This window comes from Podarcis liolepis (genome assembly GCF_965112155.1).
Source record: "Podarcis liolepis genome assembly, chromosome: 2".
Taxonomy (NCBI): Eukaryota; Metazoa; Chordata; class Lepidosauria; order Squamata; family Lacertidae; genus Podarcis; species Podarcis liolepis.
Window position 1 is genome coordinate 62,062,569 of NC_139555.1, and position 19,500 is coordinate 62,082,068.

The 19,500-nt window shown below is 40.9% G+C and overlaps 1 protein-coding gene across 3 annotated transcripts in view; it reads right to left on the minus strand.

Annotated features, from left to right (window-relative positions):
* Positions 1-367: 367 nt before the first annotated feature.
* TBC1D9B (TBC1 domain family member 9B) overlaps positions 368-19,500 on the minus strand; it is a 33,754-nt gene continuing 14,621 nt past the window's right edge. For 2 of the 3 annotated variants that reach the window (XM_083487955.1, XM_083487957.1), the window contains exons 8-22: positions 18,619-18,780; positions 17,540-17,690; positions 16,836-17,050; positions 15,527-15,644; positions 13,351-13,636; positions 11,865-11,994; positions 10,760-10,858; positions 9,738-9,806; positions 8,618-8,855; positions 7,933-7,998; positions 6,883-6,954; positions 6,478-6,528; positions 4,098-4,151; positions 3,624-3,730; positions 368-2,839 (exon numbers count right to left, since the gene is read on the minus strand). In XM_083487955.1, coding sequence (XP_083344081.1) covers positions 2,147-2,839; positions 3,624-3,730; positions 4,098-4,151; positions 6,478-6,528; positions 6,883-6,954; positions 7,933-7,998; positions 8,618-8,855; positions 9,738-9,806; positions 10,760-10,858; positions 11,865-11,994; positions 13,351-13,636; positions 15,527-15,644; positions 16,836-17,050; positions 17,540-17,690; positions 18,619-18,780 — 2,511 coding nt within the window. In that variant the 3' untranslated portion in view covers positions 368-2,146. The remainder of the gene's footprint in view (positions 2,840-3,623; positions 3,731-4,097; positions 4,152-6,477; positions 6,529-6,882; positions 6,955-7,932; positions 7,999-8,617; positions 8,856-9,737; positions 9,807-10,759; positions 10,859-11,864; positions 11,995-13,350; positions 13,637-15,526; positions 15,645-16,835; positions 17,051-17,539; positions 17,691-18,618; positions 18,781-19,500) is intronic. The other variant, XM_083487956.1, reaches the window with a different exon arrangement.

Below are 19,500 nucleotides of genomic sequence, written 5' to 3' on the forward strand. Positions count from 1 at the left end.
CAAGATGATTCAATGCCATTAAACATACTCAAGGTCTTCATTACAGTGCTATTTTTCTAGAAAAAGAGGTGCCAAAACTCAACATGAAAACCTCCCTCATTCTCTTATAATGGCAATGGCACCCAATTGAGATGTGCCGGAACTGAGTTCCAGTTGAAAAAAAGCCCTGCTTCAATAGCTTGCAAGTTTTATTTCTACGCACACAAGAAAACTTCAAAATTGCTTGTGTCCCCCGATCACATGGCTATTCATTTCACGTATTTTTCCCAAAGGCCATTGTAATGCATATGAAAAAATGAGGAACTGTGGAAGAGAACAGGCATTTTTTAAAAATGGTCCTGAAGTTGAAATAAAGGAAAAAGAAGTCTTATGTGTGATTCTGTTCATTTATTGAATACATGATTGATCAGACAAAAACCAATGTAAAATCACATGTATTTGTTTTTTTAAAAAAATTACAATAAATTACTGAATTAGTAAAAGCTCTCCAGGTGCATAGCTAAGAAGACAGTCTTAAAACAAATACTGGTTGTGAATACATACAGAGTACGCCACAAAATTGTAGTAACACTGGGTATTGCACCATGTGGTGTGTTCCTTGTATATTCCAAGGTCACTCTCGCTCTTTCTGAACTGCCAGTATGTTCCATATTCATCACTGGTCCAACAACAGCCACACACTAGCATTCACACTGTTTCAATGGTGCTCATATGATTAAGTAAAATAATTATGCAATGAGATGAGCAGGTATACAAATATAAACAAATATAATAGTGCTTCTTTAGAGTGAATGCCTTCCCATAGGGAAGTTATCAATCCCAAAATGGAGCTCCAGTTTTCCTCAGGCCTACAACTGATTCTCAGAGCACAGATCTCATAACCACACTTTATGCCGCTGGAAAAGAAGGTTGTCTAAACACCACACAACATTATAAAGTAGGTAACAGACACTGTTTGGAGCGTACAACCAGCAGGATTCCTATGGTGTGGAACTTCTGGACCAGCATGTAGCCAGTAGGTTAGTTGGTTCAGATAAACTGGACTAATCTCTGCTTTCTGCTTAGTCCTAAAATGTGTACACACTTGCATTACTTGAGCCCAGCACACACACAAAAGCAATAGATCCACTTTCCACCATGGTGAGAAACAGATCAGATAAGCAGCCTGTACAGTGATGCAAGTCTTTTATGATAACTAGCTTACTGGTGTAGGGGCTTAGATCTTCCACGTTATTATTAACTTCTTTAAACCCCACATTTCTGAGCCCTTGTACCATCAAAAATTATGAAGTAAACACTCTAATGCCCCAAAGCACCAAGAATTCCGTTCTTATCAGTGTCTTGCAATTCTCAGGATTTTTGCATTCACTTTGCCCTCTCCAGTCTCCATAGCTTTTGCAATTCTCAGTGCTGCTTTTTCTCCCCTCAGGGAAATTAAAACAACAAAAAACAAAAAAAAAATTACATGGCACTGAAGAGTTAAAACTGGGCTATAACATAGTAGGATGCATCTTTCTTGGGCAGTATTGAAAACCACATGCTACTGTGATGGTATATCATCTGGGATAGAAACCAGCTGTCCCAAGACACTGGTACATTCTAGCGGCAGGATGCCAGGCGTAACAGAGCATAACATCCTTTACCCCTGACTAGTTACTGCGTAGCTTCTAGGTTCCTAACAAGGCTCTCTCAGGAAGGCTGGGGGTCTCTACAGCATTTTGATACATGGCGTTAAGGTCACAGGGAGGCAGCCAAAGATACAGAGGAAGGAATTCAAGCTAGGCTGCATTTCTTGTGAGCAACTACCAAGGAACCTAAAGCAATAGTGTGACCGAAATCAAGCTTCATTAAAGAAAGATAGGCAGAGGCACACATGCATAATTTACCATAGTAATTCTAGGCCACAGAGGCTATTAGGTTCTAATGGCTTTCATGCTTTTGAGAATGTAATGTAAGCACAGCAAGCAAGGTGTCCTCCAGGGAGGTATCTATACCAAAGAGTCATTGTGATAAGTCCCTTACTCAGCTGAAGTGACTTTAATTGTTGGGTAGTTGTAGGTCTTGGTAAAAAACAAAAAACAAGTATCCAGCTATCTGCCAGTTTTCTAGCTCTCCTGCCTCTATTATTTACACCTCTCTCTTGAGTTCAGCCTGATACTGAGGTAAGTTCATAATCACTGGATGCACTGAACTGCCTCTCCACTTTCTTTTGTTCCTTGATCTTCTGTGCAACGTCAACTTTCTTCTCAAAGTAGTTTACCAGTACTGTCTCTGTAAGCATGGAGGCCAAGATCTGTTCAAAGGAAATGGACCAGTCTGTGTCAATGGTACTGCCATATCGCGCAGCTGAACTGCCAGCCTCACAACCGACCAGCACTGTATCGTCTGCAATATCTTCGCACTGCAGAGAGCCTGTGCTGACCATGGAGTATGAAGACATGGACATATCGTCTTTAGTTTCATCATCTGAAAACAGCTGTATTGGAGATCCTGGACCCTCACCACCTCCATCTACCAAAATCTGGTTTTCCTGTTGCTGTTTCTCAACCTGAATGTCTCCAGAAGCCTTTTCTTCTGGAGTAGCTTGGGAATACTGCTCCACAGTTGAATTCTGACTCTGGTCAGATGTTGGAGACTCTTCTTCACTTACTGGGTCCTGAACGTTGTTTGCTTTTAAGTCATCACCTTTCTTAGCAGGCTGGTGGGAGAACTTTTTGCCTACCTCTCCAATGCGCAGGAGAAGGCTGGCAACGGTGGCAATGGCATGGTACAGCTCTTGCTCCACGGGGTCTTCACTGAACATATTGTAAAGTGTCTTGCAGAGCTCTATAAATTGCTCCTTGAAAAGAGACAGATGCACATTATAACAACTGATTAGAGTTTAGGTGCAAAATATTCAAACTGACAATGCTGCAAAACAACAAGCTGACCAGTCACAAATTCAAATAAACGTTTTTTTATCATCTCAAGCTAACAATCATGCTGACAACACAGAAAATGTTCCAAAATGTAATGCATTTCCCCTTGAGATGTGCACTAATGTTTCATATATGAAAACTGAATGCAAAGAACCAAAATTAGCTGTCTTTTAAATGTTACCAAGTTAACTTGGCTAAACTCCACATTTCTAAGGGTTGGGGAAATCCCATTTCCACCTGTCTGCTCATGAAGATGTGTAATGACAGTAGCAGACAATTCCTCCTTGGGGTAGGCAGAAAATGAAATTCAGGCCCCCAGTCACCCCACCCGCTTTCTTTCCCTAGAATGTCCCTGAGCTGCACCACCCAGAGGCATTTCTCTCAGCAAAAGAGAGTGGCGATGGGGTACCAGGAGCTCCCTGTCTTGGCCAAAGCAGACATGGTCTTCTTCTCTGTTTCTTTGCATTTTATCCTCCTCCAGCAATCAGCCACGTATCACTGGCTTGGCTAAATCAGAGAGCACAACCCTTCATGAGGATGTCACCCATGCCAGTCTTAGAAGAGCTCTCCTTTACTGCCTGGTAAAATATGGTACAATGATAAAACCACCAACCCTTCTGGCTCATTCAGCATCTTAAATCTAGGCAAATACTATTTCAGAAATTCATCTTAAAAAGCATGACAGATCTTAAAATAAATTCCTACCTGACTCATTTTAGGAAGATCTTTGATAGTTTCTTTCTTGGAATCTTTTTCCTTGGCCCAAATTCGCAGGTGGTATCTGTAATCTTGGGGACTGGTGCCCTTTTCCTCTGAAAGGAAAACCAAATCAGCATAACCAACGCAAAACTGTACGAAGATGCATTTTATTGACTTTGGTGACCTTGACATAGATTTTGAGACTTATTTTATTTATTTTTAAACTTTCTGCCATAATATGCTGCTTCAAACTGGCAGCAATAAGTAAAAGTTCTGCTGAGGCCTGGAACACACATCAAACATAACAAAACTGTTCAGAGGACTATTAAGACTTGTTGCTCTAAAAAAGGCATTTTATTCTATGTTAAAGGGAAATGTTAAAACTAGGAAATGAACCAGGTTGAGGTTCTGGGGAGAGATAATTTATGAGTCACAGTAAGGAAATGTTGGGATACGTCAGCCATTACAAATAATAATTACCTTGGTCTTTGGGGTTCCCATCTCTTGGTGCTTTCTCTTCCTGCATAGCTGCTTCTAATAAAACAGACAATAAAGTAGTAACTACTTTAAGAGAAGTACATGAAACCAAAGATAGCAAAATCATAGAACTGTAGAGTTGGAAGGAACCACAAAGGTGATCTAGTGCAACCCCTGCAGGAATCTTTGGCCCAACATGGGGCTCGAACCCACAACCTTGAGATTAAGAGTCTCATGCACTACTGACTAAGATATCCTAGCAGGATACCAAGCACACTGAATAATATATAACAAAGCTAAGGGTGCATCCATAATTTGAGCAATGGCTCTGTTGTGTGTAGACATTGGACACTCATTGTGTTTTATATAGATGTACAGCCTTTTCTTATAGATCAACCTCAGAAGAAACCAGCAGCATGTTTATTACAGAACCAAGATGCACAAAGTGCTGATCGGCCAGAAAATTGTGAAGTCATTTTCCTTAGTCCTCAAAGCAATTTTTCAAGTTTAAAAACCAATCCTACTTTAAAAAAAACAACAACAACAAAAAATGAAAAGGGGAGATGAACATACATTAAATTGAATAAATGTCAAACTAGTGTTTTAAAAATAAAATTTTAAATAAGGTAAACAGTATGACTAAGGCATTTGAATAAGCTTTCAAATTATTGACCAATATGTCTGCCAGCTGGGGGAAAACCTCCCAATGAATTCTACCATATTTTTCGCTCTATAAGACGCACCAGACCACAAGGTGCACCTAGTTTTTGGAGGAGGAAAACAAGAAAAAAAATATTCTGAATCTCAGAAGCCAGAACAGCAAGAGGGATCGCTGCGCAGTGAAAGCAGCAATCCCTCTTGCTGTTGTGGCTTCTGGGATAGCTGCGCGGCCTGCATTCGCTCCATAAGACGCACACGCATTTCCCCTTACTTTTTAGGAGGGAAAAAGTGAGTCTTATAGAGCAAAAAATACAGTAATTTACATGTACACACCCAAACACCTTTGATCCTGTACTGCTGGTGGTGGGGGGTGGGGTGGGGGAGCAATTCATGGTAAAAACATACACTCAAACAAACAAAATATTTTATTTTATTTTAAAATATTTCAGTTTAACTCATCTGCAATGGTAAAAATCTGACATAAAATGTCATAAGAATATATCAGTTATTTGGAGCTAGCAGCAACATGGTTTTTTACTTTAGAAAAAAATAACTACAGTGAGACACAACAGACTACTGGATTGTAAAGTTATAAAATATGTGGAGTGAGTGTGAATTAAGAGAAATTTGTTTCTCTGTTCCTCAAACTACTGGAACTAAAGGTTAAATGAAATTAGTTGATAACTTGCTAAGGGCAAATAAAGTTAATATTTCTGCACATAAAACACAATAACATGAGATTCATGGCCATAAGACAATACTCACTGCTTAAAGTGTTAGAAAAAACAGGAAAAAGATAACCAGTGCTATAGATAAACAACTTCATTTGTGGAATGAATCTTAATTATCAGACATTGTGCCTTTTCTAGGTCAAAAATCTTTGCAGTGAATGTGGTATATATGGAGTTAGAGGAACTGATAATAGATTAAGAAAATGAAGCACGCTTGTTATGGTGACAGCTAGGTAGCTTAATCTATGATAGCTATCTATCTATCTATCTATCTATTTGAAATTATAAACTATTAATCAAAAAATCCTTAAGCAGTATACATAAAACAATCATCAATATACAAATAAAAGCAGCAAAATTTAAAAACAAGTATGCATAACTAAATCGTATGTCTGGATTGGCTTCCTAAACTATTTTTTTAAGGCATCTGAAACAATATGTGGGTGCCTGCCTAATGTTGACAGGGGGTGAGTTCTCTAGCACAGACCACAGCCAAGTGGTCAAACATGTAAGGAAAGGACAAGGAGATCTCCAACTAATGGGTTGCCAATGCTCTTAAGGCCTTTGTATGCCAATAAAATTAAGACCTTGATTTTGGTCATCTGATCTTTGAGCAGATGATCTCACTCTGTCAGCAATTATGCTGCAGTATTCTGCACTAATTGCATCTTCTAGATCAGCTGGAAGGGGAGCTCCACACAAAGTGCACTGTAGTAATCCAATCTTGAAGTTAAGAATGGCTAAACAACCACTGACAAAGCTTGACTCAGAAGGACCCCCCAGATGTGGAGTCTAACACCGTGCAGCACAGGCAACTAAGTTGATTTCTTGGACACACGAACGACTCACCCATAGAGCATCCACTCTGCTGCCACGCATTGAAGAGCAGCACTAAAGCAATTCCATTTTAAATGAGCTTTCACTCACATAGTAGGCAGGTAAATTTTAGTACATCAATAGTGCCCCACCTTTGCAAGGGCGGGCAGACTAACCTTGAGAATCACAATGCAGGAAGAGATCCAGTTCTGAGACAAAGGGAGATACTAGAGAAGCAAAGAGAAGAGAGGGGGGGGGAAGAGGAAGGGGGGTTGAGGTCAGGGAATAAATTCAAGATAGAACGAGAGAGAGTTAAAATACAGAGCAACAGAAACAAGTGGGGAAAACAAAAATGGAAACAAGATTTGAGCAACAGCCTGGGCAGAAAAAGCCATCTGATAAGTGGTTTTAGTCTTCCTTAGTAGCAGCCAGTAAATGCTTCATATAAAAGGAGAACATCTCTTCACAGTCCACAACAGAGGCTAAAGCATTTCATTGACACAATCCTGCTTAGAGGAATAGCTAAGAAAGCCACCGTTGAGTATTCATTCCGACAATCAGATGTGACCAATCCCTGTTACCTTCTGTAGCATTATCTTCTGTGAAGTAACGTGCGGCCTCCAGAGCAGACTCTGCTTCCTCTGGGCTCAGAGCTGTACAAAGAAAGAAAAGTATAAAGCCATGGCCTTTTTATTTATTTTATTTATTCCCAGCTTTATTTGAAGGTAGCTTACAAACAATAAAAAGCCTAAGCTAGCCTTGAGCTTGTGTGCTTCCCCACTCCACTCCAGCGTGGCCACAATGAGGAGACTCAAAGCTTTTACATCCATTTTTCACAAACCAGTTAGCTGTATGTCTGAACCTAAAACTGTGGTTAACAAGCCATTTTCAAGCCATGTTTTAGGAAAAAAGCTTTTCCCTTAAGATTAATCACAGTCTAAGGTTTGAACTTAACAGCAAAATGTGATTTAATGCTTGAGAAGCTCATGTATGCAACGACAGACCATTGTTTACCGTTAAATTAAAATCTGACATGTGCTATATATGGACACAAGTATTCAAGTTCTTCAATAGGCAGATTAACATGATAGCAATTTCTAAATAATATTCAGGTCACCTTTTCTGCTCTACTCACGTCAGTAAGCCCAACCCAAGTTTCTTAAAGACAGAAGAAGAGATGACACATACAGGAAGGGCTGCAATCAAGAATCACAGAGAGAATCTCCCAAAGCACTGGCTGAAACTTAAAAGGCTACTCAGATAAGCCACTGAACTAGCACAGGGAGAAGGGACCTCATACAGAGGTGTACTCCGCATGACCCCCAAACTCTTGGGCCAGATATTAATTTTATTGATTAAACCACACCAGTGAAGTGAATTAAAACCTTTAGCTCTTGTAAGTTATTTTAAAATCATTTCTCAATGTAGCTGAAGGAGCTACATACATGATAAACCAGAATTACATTTCCAATTGGTATAGACTGACACCTTAGGAAAATGAAACCTCAGGGAACACAGAATACTGAATGCTTACCAAGACATAATGTATTTGAAAGAACCTATTACCAACTTTAACAGTTTGCAGCATTCAGGTACCACCAATGTACATTTGAAAGAAATAAGTGGTTCACCTGGAGGTAGGTGTAGTTTGTAAAGAAGTTTTAGCTTCTCAGTCAGATCACCATGATACATTCCACCTATTAGGAATAGGGAGGAAGGGAAAAGAAATTTAGCATTAGGAGACACTTCAAAAAAGTCTGAAAAGGTTATTATGCTTGATATCTGCCCGATACACAGACATTTAGCAAATGAAGCTTTCCCATATCCACACTGAAATTTTTGTATGCCGTCACAGAGCTTGTTTATGTTTCCGCTCCCCACAGCCTTGTGAGGTAGGTCACACTATTCTAATTTAGAGATGGAGAGCTGAAGCTCATAGCTATTGACTTGGTCAACGTCAAACAGTGAATACATGGCAAATGTAAGATTCAGGCCAGGCTTCACAACCAAACCACACTGGTTTGAACATCTATCTATAGATCCTACACAAGCCATTAGAAGCTTTATCTGCTAATTTGGAGTAGAATGTGGCACTAGGAGAACTACCATTTATATTTCTCACCCTACATCACAGGGTGGGTGAATGAATTGGCCTAATAATGAGAAAACATTTCAACCACAAACATATTATGAGGAAATCATTCAAATATGCAATTGCATCATTCGCTCACAATTGACCAGCAGATAGGAGAAGAGGGGAGGAGGCAAGAATTTATGCTTCAGCAGTACATTGAATCTTTTATATAAGCCACTCACTCATCCCTGTTGCAAACTCCTTGAAGTTAATTAGTGCATCTTTGTTCTCATCCAACAGTCGGAACATTCTTTCTGCTAGCACTGGTGTGTGGAGGCCACAAGACCAAGGAGTAAGAGATGCAAACAACTCCTTGAACTGCTCCATGTTAATGCGGTACTGCTCTAAGTAGGGCAGGCTCTGGTCTCGCTGGGCAGATACAGTGTGATTTCCCCAATAACAGCTCATTAGGTGTTTTGCCTGTGAAGGGAAGGTGGTAATATAATTATTGTGGTCAGACAATAATTCCATTTTCAAAACTTCAGTCTTGAAGCCAACCCAAACCCATAGGTGATGGTGGGGAAACCTGTGAGCTGAACACCAACACCATTTTACATTTACAGGCTTGGAAATCACTTTTAATCAACTGCAACAGGCAGAAAAGATACTACGGTACATCTAAAGGTTAATCATAACAGTAAGATGGAGGTAGTGGTTCTCAGCAGATGTGGCTGAGCTACAGCTCCTATTGTCCCTGAGGATTGGCTATCCTGGCTGGGGCTGGTGGGAGTCCAAACACATTTGGAGAGTGCCACATTGACTGCCCCTGCAATAAGCAACACCACCAACTTGAGATGCAGATTCAGGTAGAAATGTTAATGTGAATGAAAGGTACGGAAATAAATGGCATTTCCTTCTGCAGTTCTATAGTCCTTTAAACTTTCAATGGATGCTTGCATCAGTTGGAAGAATTCCACTTAAATCTGTTCAACAAGAAGATAAGTGAAATTAGATTCTTACTTCTCAACTGCAGTGGCAGAGGCTACGGTGGGCTCAGCCAAAGAAACTGAATGTATTCATTAAGCTTGGAACAGCAGAGTACAAGTTAACAGATAATACTGTTACTAATAATTCTGGTTCTGCTCTCATGCTGCAGTCACAAGGATGCTCAGTAGGGAATAAATCCCACTGAAATCAGTGGGCGTTATATATGAGAAAACATGCCAAGATTACACTGTACGTTGGTAAATAAAATACACTAAGGATTATTATGGAGCAAGTCCCAGTGAAATTTACTTCTGAGCAAACATGCTTATGATTATGCTGTACGTTGTTAAATAAGCTTTTATGCAGGGTTCCTACCTTAAATACTACATAGAGGTCTTCTAATTCTTGCATAGAAAAACCAATGTCACCAGATATAGCTCGGACCTACAGAAACACAAAGAAACAGATATATTTTAATTATTTTTGCTGTGAACTTGGAAAAGTTAAATTAAAACACACCAGGAAGGTTACTTCAAACAAAGCATGACAAAATGACTTTCAAAGTCTGGGGACTTGACCGGAGAAAGGAAGGAACATGTAATGATTTTGAGCAGAATACTAAAGTCTGCATTTGGGAGCTATTGATCTGAGACAGGAAGATGCAAAAACCTCAACAACAGCTAGCGAAGAGTAGCTCTATTCCCTTGAACTCAGGGGGTAAACACAGCAAAAAAAGTGGTCAAAAACATTAAATGCATTTCCTGCTCTCAGTGCACTGTAATTGGAAGTGGGAACAGGAAATGTGTCAACTCCTTCATCCTTTCAGCTTTTATCTATTTGATCCACTCACTGTCAAACATCTACAAGGGCATTAGAGACATTCACTTGGAGACATCTGATCCTATCTGGAGGGAATGAACACCACAATGGCACAAACAACAGGGGGGGGGGGGGACAGAAGCAAGAAGACGTGAAAGCTATTCTTCCCTTGAGATTCTATGGCAAAGGAGTTCTGAGGATGAGAAAGGTCAGTATCTCCTGTTGCCACACCCTCAGTGGAGGAAAAGAGGAGAGCTCAGTAGTAGGGTTTTTTTTAAAGCCTGCCAATTTTTTCTCACAAATTTTTCAGGCCAACCTCTCATTTCTTCAGAGAAATATATGGCAATTTCTCAGATGCAGCAGATGCACCCCCAAGATCATCACTCACAATTCCTTAATTCAAATGTGATACAAAACAACTCTCTGTAGAATAACTTTAAGCAAAGTGTCCTTCAGTGCATGCTAATAATTTGATTACCTGATTTACTTTTTAAAAAACTCATCCTATCCACAAAGGTAAAAATTAGAAAAGCATCAACATACCCAACACCTATAACACAAAACTGGGTGCAACATACCACACTTCTCTTAGCTGTGTCCTCTAAAGAATGGATCACTTTCAATCTCTGCTTAAAGCGCATCTGCTCAATGTCATCTGCTTTCAAATGGCCGAATTTCTGTAGTAATAAAAATAAACAAGATTCATCTTTAGAGCCACAGGGGAATACCACATATTCAATGAAGCATTTGAAGATAATTTCCTAAGCAATGATTTCACTCCGGAGAAAGCAAATCTCTGTCTAAAGCTGGCATGGTCAAACTCGGCCCTCCAGCTGTTTTGGGACTACAATTCCCATCATCCCTGACCACTGATCCTGTTAGGTAGGGATGATGGGAGTTGTAGTCCCAAACAGCTGCCTCTAGCAATGTTTGAAAGCCATGGATAGAAATACTGATGGCAGAGGAAGGGAAAGATACATTAGCAAGCAGCAACAAGTCACTGTCTAAACAGGGGAAGTAAAACACTACGGTTTTGCTTCCCTTCTATTGCATTAATCATGCATGTAACATTTTGGAAGACTAGACTCAGATTTAATAAGGTTTATATGAAAGGTGGGGCAGAGGGAGAGAAGTAACATCAAGCCCATATCCAGAAATTGTGCATGTATCACAAAGAAGTTGACTGATTAATACAAAATTTTATACAGTGGTGCCTCGCAAGACGAAATTAATTTGTTCCGCGAGTCTTTGCGTCTTGCGAAGCACGGTCCGTCGCAACTGCGCCTCTTCAAGCGGCTTTAAGAAAAAAGCGAACAAACTCTCAAGACGTTTTCGTCTTGCGAAGCAAGCCCATAGGGAAATTCGTCTAGCGAAGCAACGCAAAAACCGAAAAACCCTTTCGTCTAGCGAGTTTATCGTCTTGCGAGGCATTCGTCTTGCGGGGCACCACTGTATCCCACTTTCCCCCTTCAAAGGAGTCAAAGTGGCTTCCAAAATATAAAAACAAACACAAAGATAAAAATAATAGTAATCCCATCTTTTAAATAATTACCCTGAACAACCCAAGATTAAAAGCAGCATGAAGGAGGGAAAAGGGGTGTGTGGGTGTGGAGTTCAACAAGGAATACAAGTCTAGTAAGGTATTTAAATAAAAAGGAGTGAAAAAATAAGACAGCACTTGACCTCATAGGCTGTTTTTATAAGTTCAAAGATATCAATTTCAACTGGTGGATCATCCCCACTTGTCAATAAGGCATGGAGGTGGGGAATACGTGGGAAAACATTTTGTCGATTAACTACGTTGTCCAGGTACCTACAGGAAAACCAAAAGTAAAAGACAGAACTTGGGATTAATGCATAACCCAAATTTAGGGTTACCATTCTGAATAGTTTATATAGGTAGTTCTACCTAGCCTGCATAATTCCACTGATGATTAATTCTCATTACTTCTGATTCAATCTCTGTACAAATCAATTATGCTACAAGAAACCAAATGAACATACTATATTGGTGAAAGGTTGAATAACAGCCATTAACAGGAAAATGTATTTTGTTTATGTATGTGTCATACGTATCATATCTATCTACAGTTTTCCTTTTTCAGCAGAAAAACTCAAGGCAACATGCAAAAACTAGAACAAAATATGAATGATCAAAGCAGGAAGTCCTCACAACCTCCCCTCTTTCTTCTGGCAGTTGCAAATGGCTTCTGTTCAGCAGCAGTCTTCACTGCCTCAACCCTCTCCTCCTGTTAGCTGGGGAGTAGCTGGTCACTCATTCAAAGGAGGGGAAGGGCAGGAAGGCAGCTGACCCCTGTACAAGTAAACCCACTGACTCACCGTTTATCTTTTAACATGTGTGAGGAACCTTTGGCCCTCCAGATGTTGCTGAACTACAAATCCCTTTTTCCTTGGCCTTTGGTCAAGCTTGTCATGTTTGCTGAGGCTGATGGGAATTGTATTTTAGCAGCTTCTGGAGGGCCAAAATGTTCCCCGCACCTGTCTCATAAGATGGCTGGTTGCTATTGGAATCTACTCTAAGACAGGATAGGCTAGGTAACAGCTGGTTCCAGCAGAACTGAATTGCTATCTGAAGCAAACCCTTCTTGAAAGACTTCATTACGATGATCAAAGTAGCACTTTGATTGTTCATTTCTGACCCCTGCTAGCCCACATGCTCCTGGCTGAAAGAGATTTCACTAGCCTCTTTCATGGAAACCAGATTTCCAAGTTACATTTCTATTAATTTATCCATAAATTAACATATTTTTCTGTGTATAAGGCTAGAGTTTTTAAACCAAAAAATTAGGTTTAAAATTGGGGCTCATCTTATACAAAAATAGTGCTGAGGGGTGTTTTCTTAATTTGAAGTCCCCCAAAACAGGGGGGGTCTTATACAGTACTTATAAATTTAGCCCCAAATTATCTTTTTTGGCTAAACGGATATTGCAGTAACAATAAATATTTCTGGGCTTCACTACCTACGGTGGACATATCTCACAACACACTGAAACATGGTGGCTGGCTTTGAGCAAATGGCTTTTTATTATTATAAAGTGAAAAGCAAGAAGCTTCAGTCACTAGCCAGGGATAAGAAGGAAGAATTAATGGTAGCTATTACCATATCCATTACCATTCATTTCATTGTGAAACAGAAAAATGAGGCTACCTGCCCAAGACAGTCATGGCCTCGCCTTCATCACAGCAGTTTAGCAGCTTCTCCATGTTGGCATCCAGGATGGCCAGAGATACTTGCAAGATGACCTTGATGCCTTCGTAGAAGAAACAGTCAACAATGACCACAGCACTTTCAAAAGGCATGACACTGAGAAAGAGTGTGAGGAACCAAGAAAGCGATATGCTAGAAATGACTCCTAGGTCTTGCATCTTCTCAGACAGCTGGGGAAGACAGTCCCGTGTGAGCTCCTCAAAGATGCCCTGGTCTACCAAGGCACCTGAACAGGAAAGAGAGAGAGAGAGAGAGAGAGAGAGAGAGAGAGAGAGAGTTAGTTATCTGCAACATGGAACTGGAAGTGTAGCATAGACTCAACATTACAGACAAGGGGCTGAGGTAAACCTAGAGTAAAACAAAAGTGCAGAGAATAACTGGTTTGCCTTAGGGTAAAGCCACCGGTACATTTACCACTTGGCTTGCAAAGGAATATTGTGAGTGAGCAGCCGTCCACTAAAAATTATTGTGCTTGAGGAAGTGATGAAATGAAATCTGAAAGCCCAACAGAACGGTTCTGTAGAGTGCATGGGGCCTGAAATGGGAAGGAGAGAATGAGGAAGTCTCACTGTGCAAGTGGAAGTCCACTGGATACAACCTTCTGACTGCAATATTTAGGTTACAATGGCTGTTTTACTCATGGGACATCATTACCTCATGTAGCAATCACTGAGTGTTAAGTATTAATGTGTGAAATATCCCTTATTAGCTTCTTTAAAGGATAAGCACAATACTAAATTTAAAATGAATGTTATGTGTCTTTACTGAAATGACTGAACCTTTCATGCCTTTCAGAGCAAAACACAACCTGTTGGGAGACTCAGCAGTATGCTCATATACAATTAAACAATTCCATATATAAATTGAATATAAGGAATCTATATTTAGTTTAAATTTCTGAAGCCTTAGTAAAGGTCTCACTGCAGCCCAGTACCTATTATATTGTCTCACTCAGTCAAATATGTATTTTAACATTTCAGAAAACCTTCAATCAATTTTCTATACTTCACCAGTCCTGCTGATATTCCATGGCAGTACCTGCCAACCTCAATCATTTTGGGCATTTAATTATTAATAACTCTAGTTTCTGAATTATTGTGAGAAGATGATATCAATTTCAGACTTGTGAAGCAATGGTATTGCTCAGTTCAGTGGAAGAGCACATTTTGCTCAAGCAGGCAAAAGCTAAAGAAACTGGGGAGGAGCTAGAGAGGAGATGCTAATATATTGACAGTTTTAGAATATTTGAATTGATTTAAGGAAGTAAATCAATTTAAGGGACGCGGGTGGCGCTGTGGGTAAAACCTCAGTGCCTAGGGCTTGCCGATCGCATGGTCGGCGGTTCAAATCCCCGCGGCGGGGTGAGCTCCCATCTTTCGGTCCCAGCTCCTGCCCACCTAGCAGTTCGAAAGCACCCCTAAAGTGCAAGTAGATAAATAGGTACCGCTTTATAGCGGGAAGGTAAACGGCGTTTCCGTGTGCTGCGCTGGTGCTGGCTCGCCAGAGCAGCTTCGTCACGCTGGCCACGGACAGCGCTGGCTCCCGGCCTCTTAAGTGAGATGGGTGCACAACCTTAGAGTCGGACACGATTGGCCCGTACGGGCAGGGGTACCTTTACCTTTAAGGAAGTATATTTATTTATTCTATCCGCTAAGAATTGGATGTAGCGGATATAAAATTACATAAAGTCAATAGCAGATTAAACTTTTTTTAAAAAATCCACACAAGAGAAATTAGGAATCAAACATAGTGGTTAGGAAGATACCAGAACTTCTGTCCTTGAAGATTTTTAATCAAAGACTAGACAGGCAAGTGATTTGTCTTTTTCAAGGTATCTTGTATTATGACAGGTGATTGAACTGACTCGTTCAGCTTTTTTCCAACTGTATGGATATTTAGTAACAGCCATCAACAGTGGAGCAGGCTTCCTCTTTCTCTCTGCCCTCCTGTATGCTCGGATATCACCCTATAATTGTAAGAATATATTCAAAACCTGGTTTTATGAGGCCAAGGCTTCCAACGCACACCTCCTGTTCTAAGGAAAAATAACTTACCTATCCAATGAATTGCTCTTTAAAAACAAATTCTAGCTTTTAAGGTTAACTGGAAGACTCACCAACCACTCTGGTGTTATAATAATCTGGCAGCATCCTCTCACACAGGGCCACAAGGAGCCAGAAAGCTTCTTCTTCATTACAGTACAGAAGCAGTACTGATGTCACAATGTTCATGGCCTGAGAGGAAGGGGGCATGCAAAAGGAGAGGAAGAAGAATCCACACTAGGTGAGAAGCTCATTTAGGGCAGCAATCATTTATTCTATTTTAGTTTGTCAGAGCATAAGACACAAATGATAAATGAGATACCTCGAATAAAAGATTTTACAGCTCAGAACCACATCTCTGCTTCAATTAACTAGTATTAGTGCTTTTATTAGAAATAATGACATTTAGCAGGTGGAGTGGGAAGGGAGGATGCTTCATAAAATTTCCATAAAAAGCTCCAGGAAATTCTACAGAGGGAAGACGGGGGCATTCCATCAGACTGGGCAGAGCCATCAGCCCTGGTTGCGCTCAACCTAGAGTGGTGCTTAGGACCATGTATGATAATTTTATTATTTATACCCCACCATCTGGCTGGGTTTCCCCAGCCACTCTGGGTGGCTTACAGACTACATAAAACATAATAAAGAATCAAAAATAAAAAACTTCCCAATATAGGTCTGCCTTCAGATGGCTTCTAAAAGGTATATACTTCTTTATCTCCTAGACATCTGAAGGGAGGGTCCTTCTTGGCGCCACTATCAAGAAGGCCCTCTGCCTGGTTCCCTGTAAATTCGCTTCTCACAGTGAGGGAACCAATAGAATACCCTCAGTGCTGGATCTCAGTGTCTGGGCTGAATGATGGGGGTGGAGACGCTTCTTCAAGGGTCTGTTTAGGGCTTTAAACTTTGAATTGTGCTTGGAAATGCACTGGGAGCCAATAAAGATCCTTTAGGTTATATGGTCCCAGTGGCCAGTCTAGCTGCCGCATTCTGGATGAGCTGTAGCTTCCAGGTCTCCTTCAAAGGTAGCCCCATGTAGAGCGCATTACAGTGGTCCAAGTGGGAGATAACTACAGCATGCACCACTCTAGCAAGACAGTCTGTGGGCAGATAGGGTCTCAGCCTGCGTACCAGAAGGAGCTGATAGACAGCTGCCCTGGACACAGAATTGACCTGCGCCTCCACAGACAGCTGTGAGTCCAAAATGATTCCCAGGATGTGCACCTGGTTCTTCAGGGACACAGTTACTCCATTCAGGACCAGGGAGTCTCTCACACTACTGGCAGCATTAGTACCAATAGGTAGCTGGAGCTCCAATATGAAATTTAGCTGGACTTGGATGTGATGTGCCAAACTGCAAGCTAATCCTTACCACTCTCTTACCTGGCAGTAGCCAATTGTGGGATTCCGAAAAGCATATGCTGTCAGTACTCTTCGAAGTGCAGCAATCCCCAGCTCATTCTGGAAGGCAGGGTGCTCTGGCATTGATCGATGTAAGTCTCGTTCTATTTCCTCTGTAGCAAGGCTATACTTTCCCAGTGACTGTTCCACCATGTCTGCATAATACCCAGGGTGAGTAGCCATCTCGTTCCAGGCTCCTGCAGTGACGCACACAAAAACTAGTCAGTTTCAATCCCTTGTGGCTGTGCTAGACCGTGGACTAAATGCATGACATAATGCTGTTATATGTGTATTTAGATATCATTTTTAAACTCATGTCAGCTATCCTGCAATGCATGCATGTGATCTCTCCATTAATCTTTCAAGAGAAGAAAACTCAACATGGGCCACCACTGGTCAGGATAAATGCAGGGATGGGGAACAGCAGGTGCTGTCAGACTCCATCTCCCTTCAGCTTCAGCCAATATTGTCATTGGTCAGCAATGGTGGGAACTGCAGTCCAGCAACATCAGGAGGGTGAAGTGTTCCCCATCCCTGGACCATTGGAAGGAATTATAGATGATTTGTGAGGTCACTTCCAGCTTTGGGAACCCCTACATTGTAACAGTGGAAGTAGCCCACAAGGATTAACTGAAAAACTTCTATTCCCATTAAAAGGGAAACCTGTTGAGCATATAATTTCTCACCTGAAAATAGGAGCCATAGCTCTCCACGAAGATTCTCTGGAATCCCTTTTAGCACCAGTTCACGGGTCTTGGTTGTGCGATACATACACATTCCTCTCCCATACTCAAAAAAATGAATGTTCCACGACTCCTCTTTCATTGTCTCCTTTGCCTAAAGAAACCATTACTGTGATCACAATACTGGAAACTTCAGATGACCAAACCCTGGGATTTTCTTTCCACTCTTACACAGCACACTTTGCTCTATAAATAATCTATTAACATCGATCTCTTATAGTAACTGGCAAAGATATTATAATAGAAATGTGCAAGATGAAACAAGATATCAAATAGCTCCCCTCTCAACGGGCAGTTTTGTTTTGTTTTAAAAACAGAATAGGCACCAAGGCAGCACATCTCACGGACTATCTGCTTTAATATACACTCAGCAAAATTAAGTTGGGACTCAATCTCTAGCATAGTTATATGGTATATTACTGCTGTGTTCAGAGAGTAGCATTTTGGGATACATAAGGATTAGTACAGGCATGCCTGAATGGATTAGCATTCACAAGACAAAATAATATGATCAACCCAATTACTTTCTCACATATCTACTTTTATAATACAAGGCAATGCATCATCTCCCCAATGTAGTGCCCCAACAGACTTTTATGGAACACAAGCACTAAGAACCAACTTTTGCCATTGGCTTCCAGGCCCAATGCAAGATGTTGGTCTTAAGTTAAAAAGTATTTAAAAACCTATCCATGTGAATCCTGAAGGTCACTAAATGGGGTCTTGCTTAAGATTTCCCTCCTTGGGGGACATGCCTTAGTTTTTTTGTGCCTGGTCTTTCTTCTTTCAAATTTATTGCCAAAGGCCTTAAGGTTGAGCCATCCAAAAAATAGGTACAGCTATTGTTAAAAAATATTACCCATGTCTTTAATGCATAGATGAACATCTTTTGAATTCTTTTTTGCAAATTAAATCTGACTGACCCCCCCCCCTCAATACATATGGTTTTATAGAGGATTTTATTGTACTAGTTTTAGAACTATTGACACCCCCCTCCCCCAATAAAAGAGTTGGTGACTTACCCCTTTTGGTCCAGTGAGCTCCTCAGTGTTGTTCCCGAACAGTTTAAGCAGTCCCTGGGATGCTGTTGGTACTTCATCTGTGCAAAAATTGGCCAGCTGATTGTTGAGAGGTGAGACAGGGCTGGCTGCAAGTGGGCTGCTGGGAGACAGCTCTGAAATTTCCTTTAAAATGTAGAAACTGAAAATTATAAAGGAACAAACAGGCTTCCATTGCAATTTAAATGGCATTTAGTGTGACTAAAAGGTGTTCCAAGGCTTTATAATATAGGTACATTAGAGACCACTGTTAGTGCATTTCAATTCATCTTTTTTTAATTCTTCACTGAGGTGGCCATCTATGATGTACAGGAAGGTCACTAACAACAAGGGATGCGGGTGGCACTGTGGGTTAAACCACAGAGCCTAGGACTTGCCGATCAGGTCAGCGGTTCAAATCCCTGCAACGGGGTGAGCTCCCGTTGCTCAGTCCCTGCTCATGCCAATCTAGCAGTTTGAAAGCACGTCAAAGTGCAAGTACCGTATTTTTCGCTCTATAACACGCACCTGACCATAACACGCACGTAGTTTTTAGAGGAGGAAAACAAGAAAAAAATATTCTAAACAAAACAGTGGATGTATGATTTTTGTGGTTCATGCTGTGGCCACAGACATGTGATCTGACGGTGAGTTTGGGGTAGCCCAATGCAAAAATCCTGAGGATCCATGTGGGTCCATGCTTTGTAACCACGTTTTTGCGCCATTGCGGCCCCATGAAACAGTGGGTGCGTGTGTGTTTTTTGTGCAGGCTGTAGCCATGGACATGCTATGTGATCTGATGGTGAATTTTGGGTGACCCAGTGCAAAAATCCTGAGGATCCATGTGGATCCGTGCTTTGTAACCAC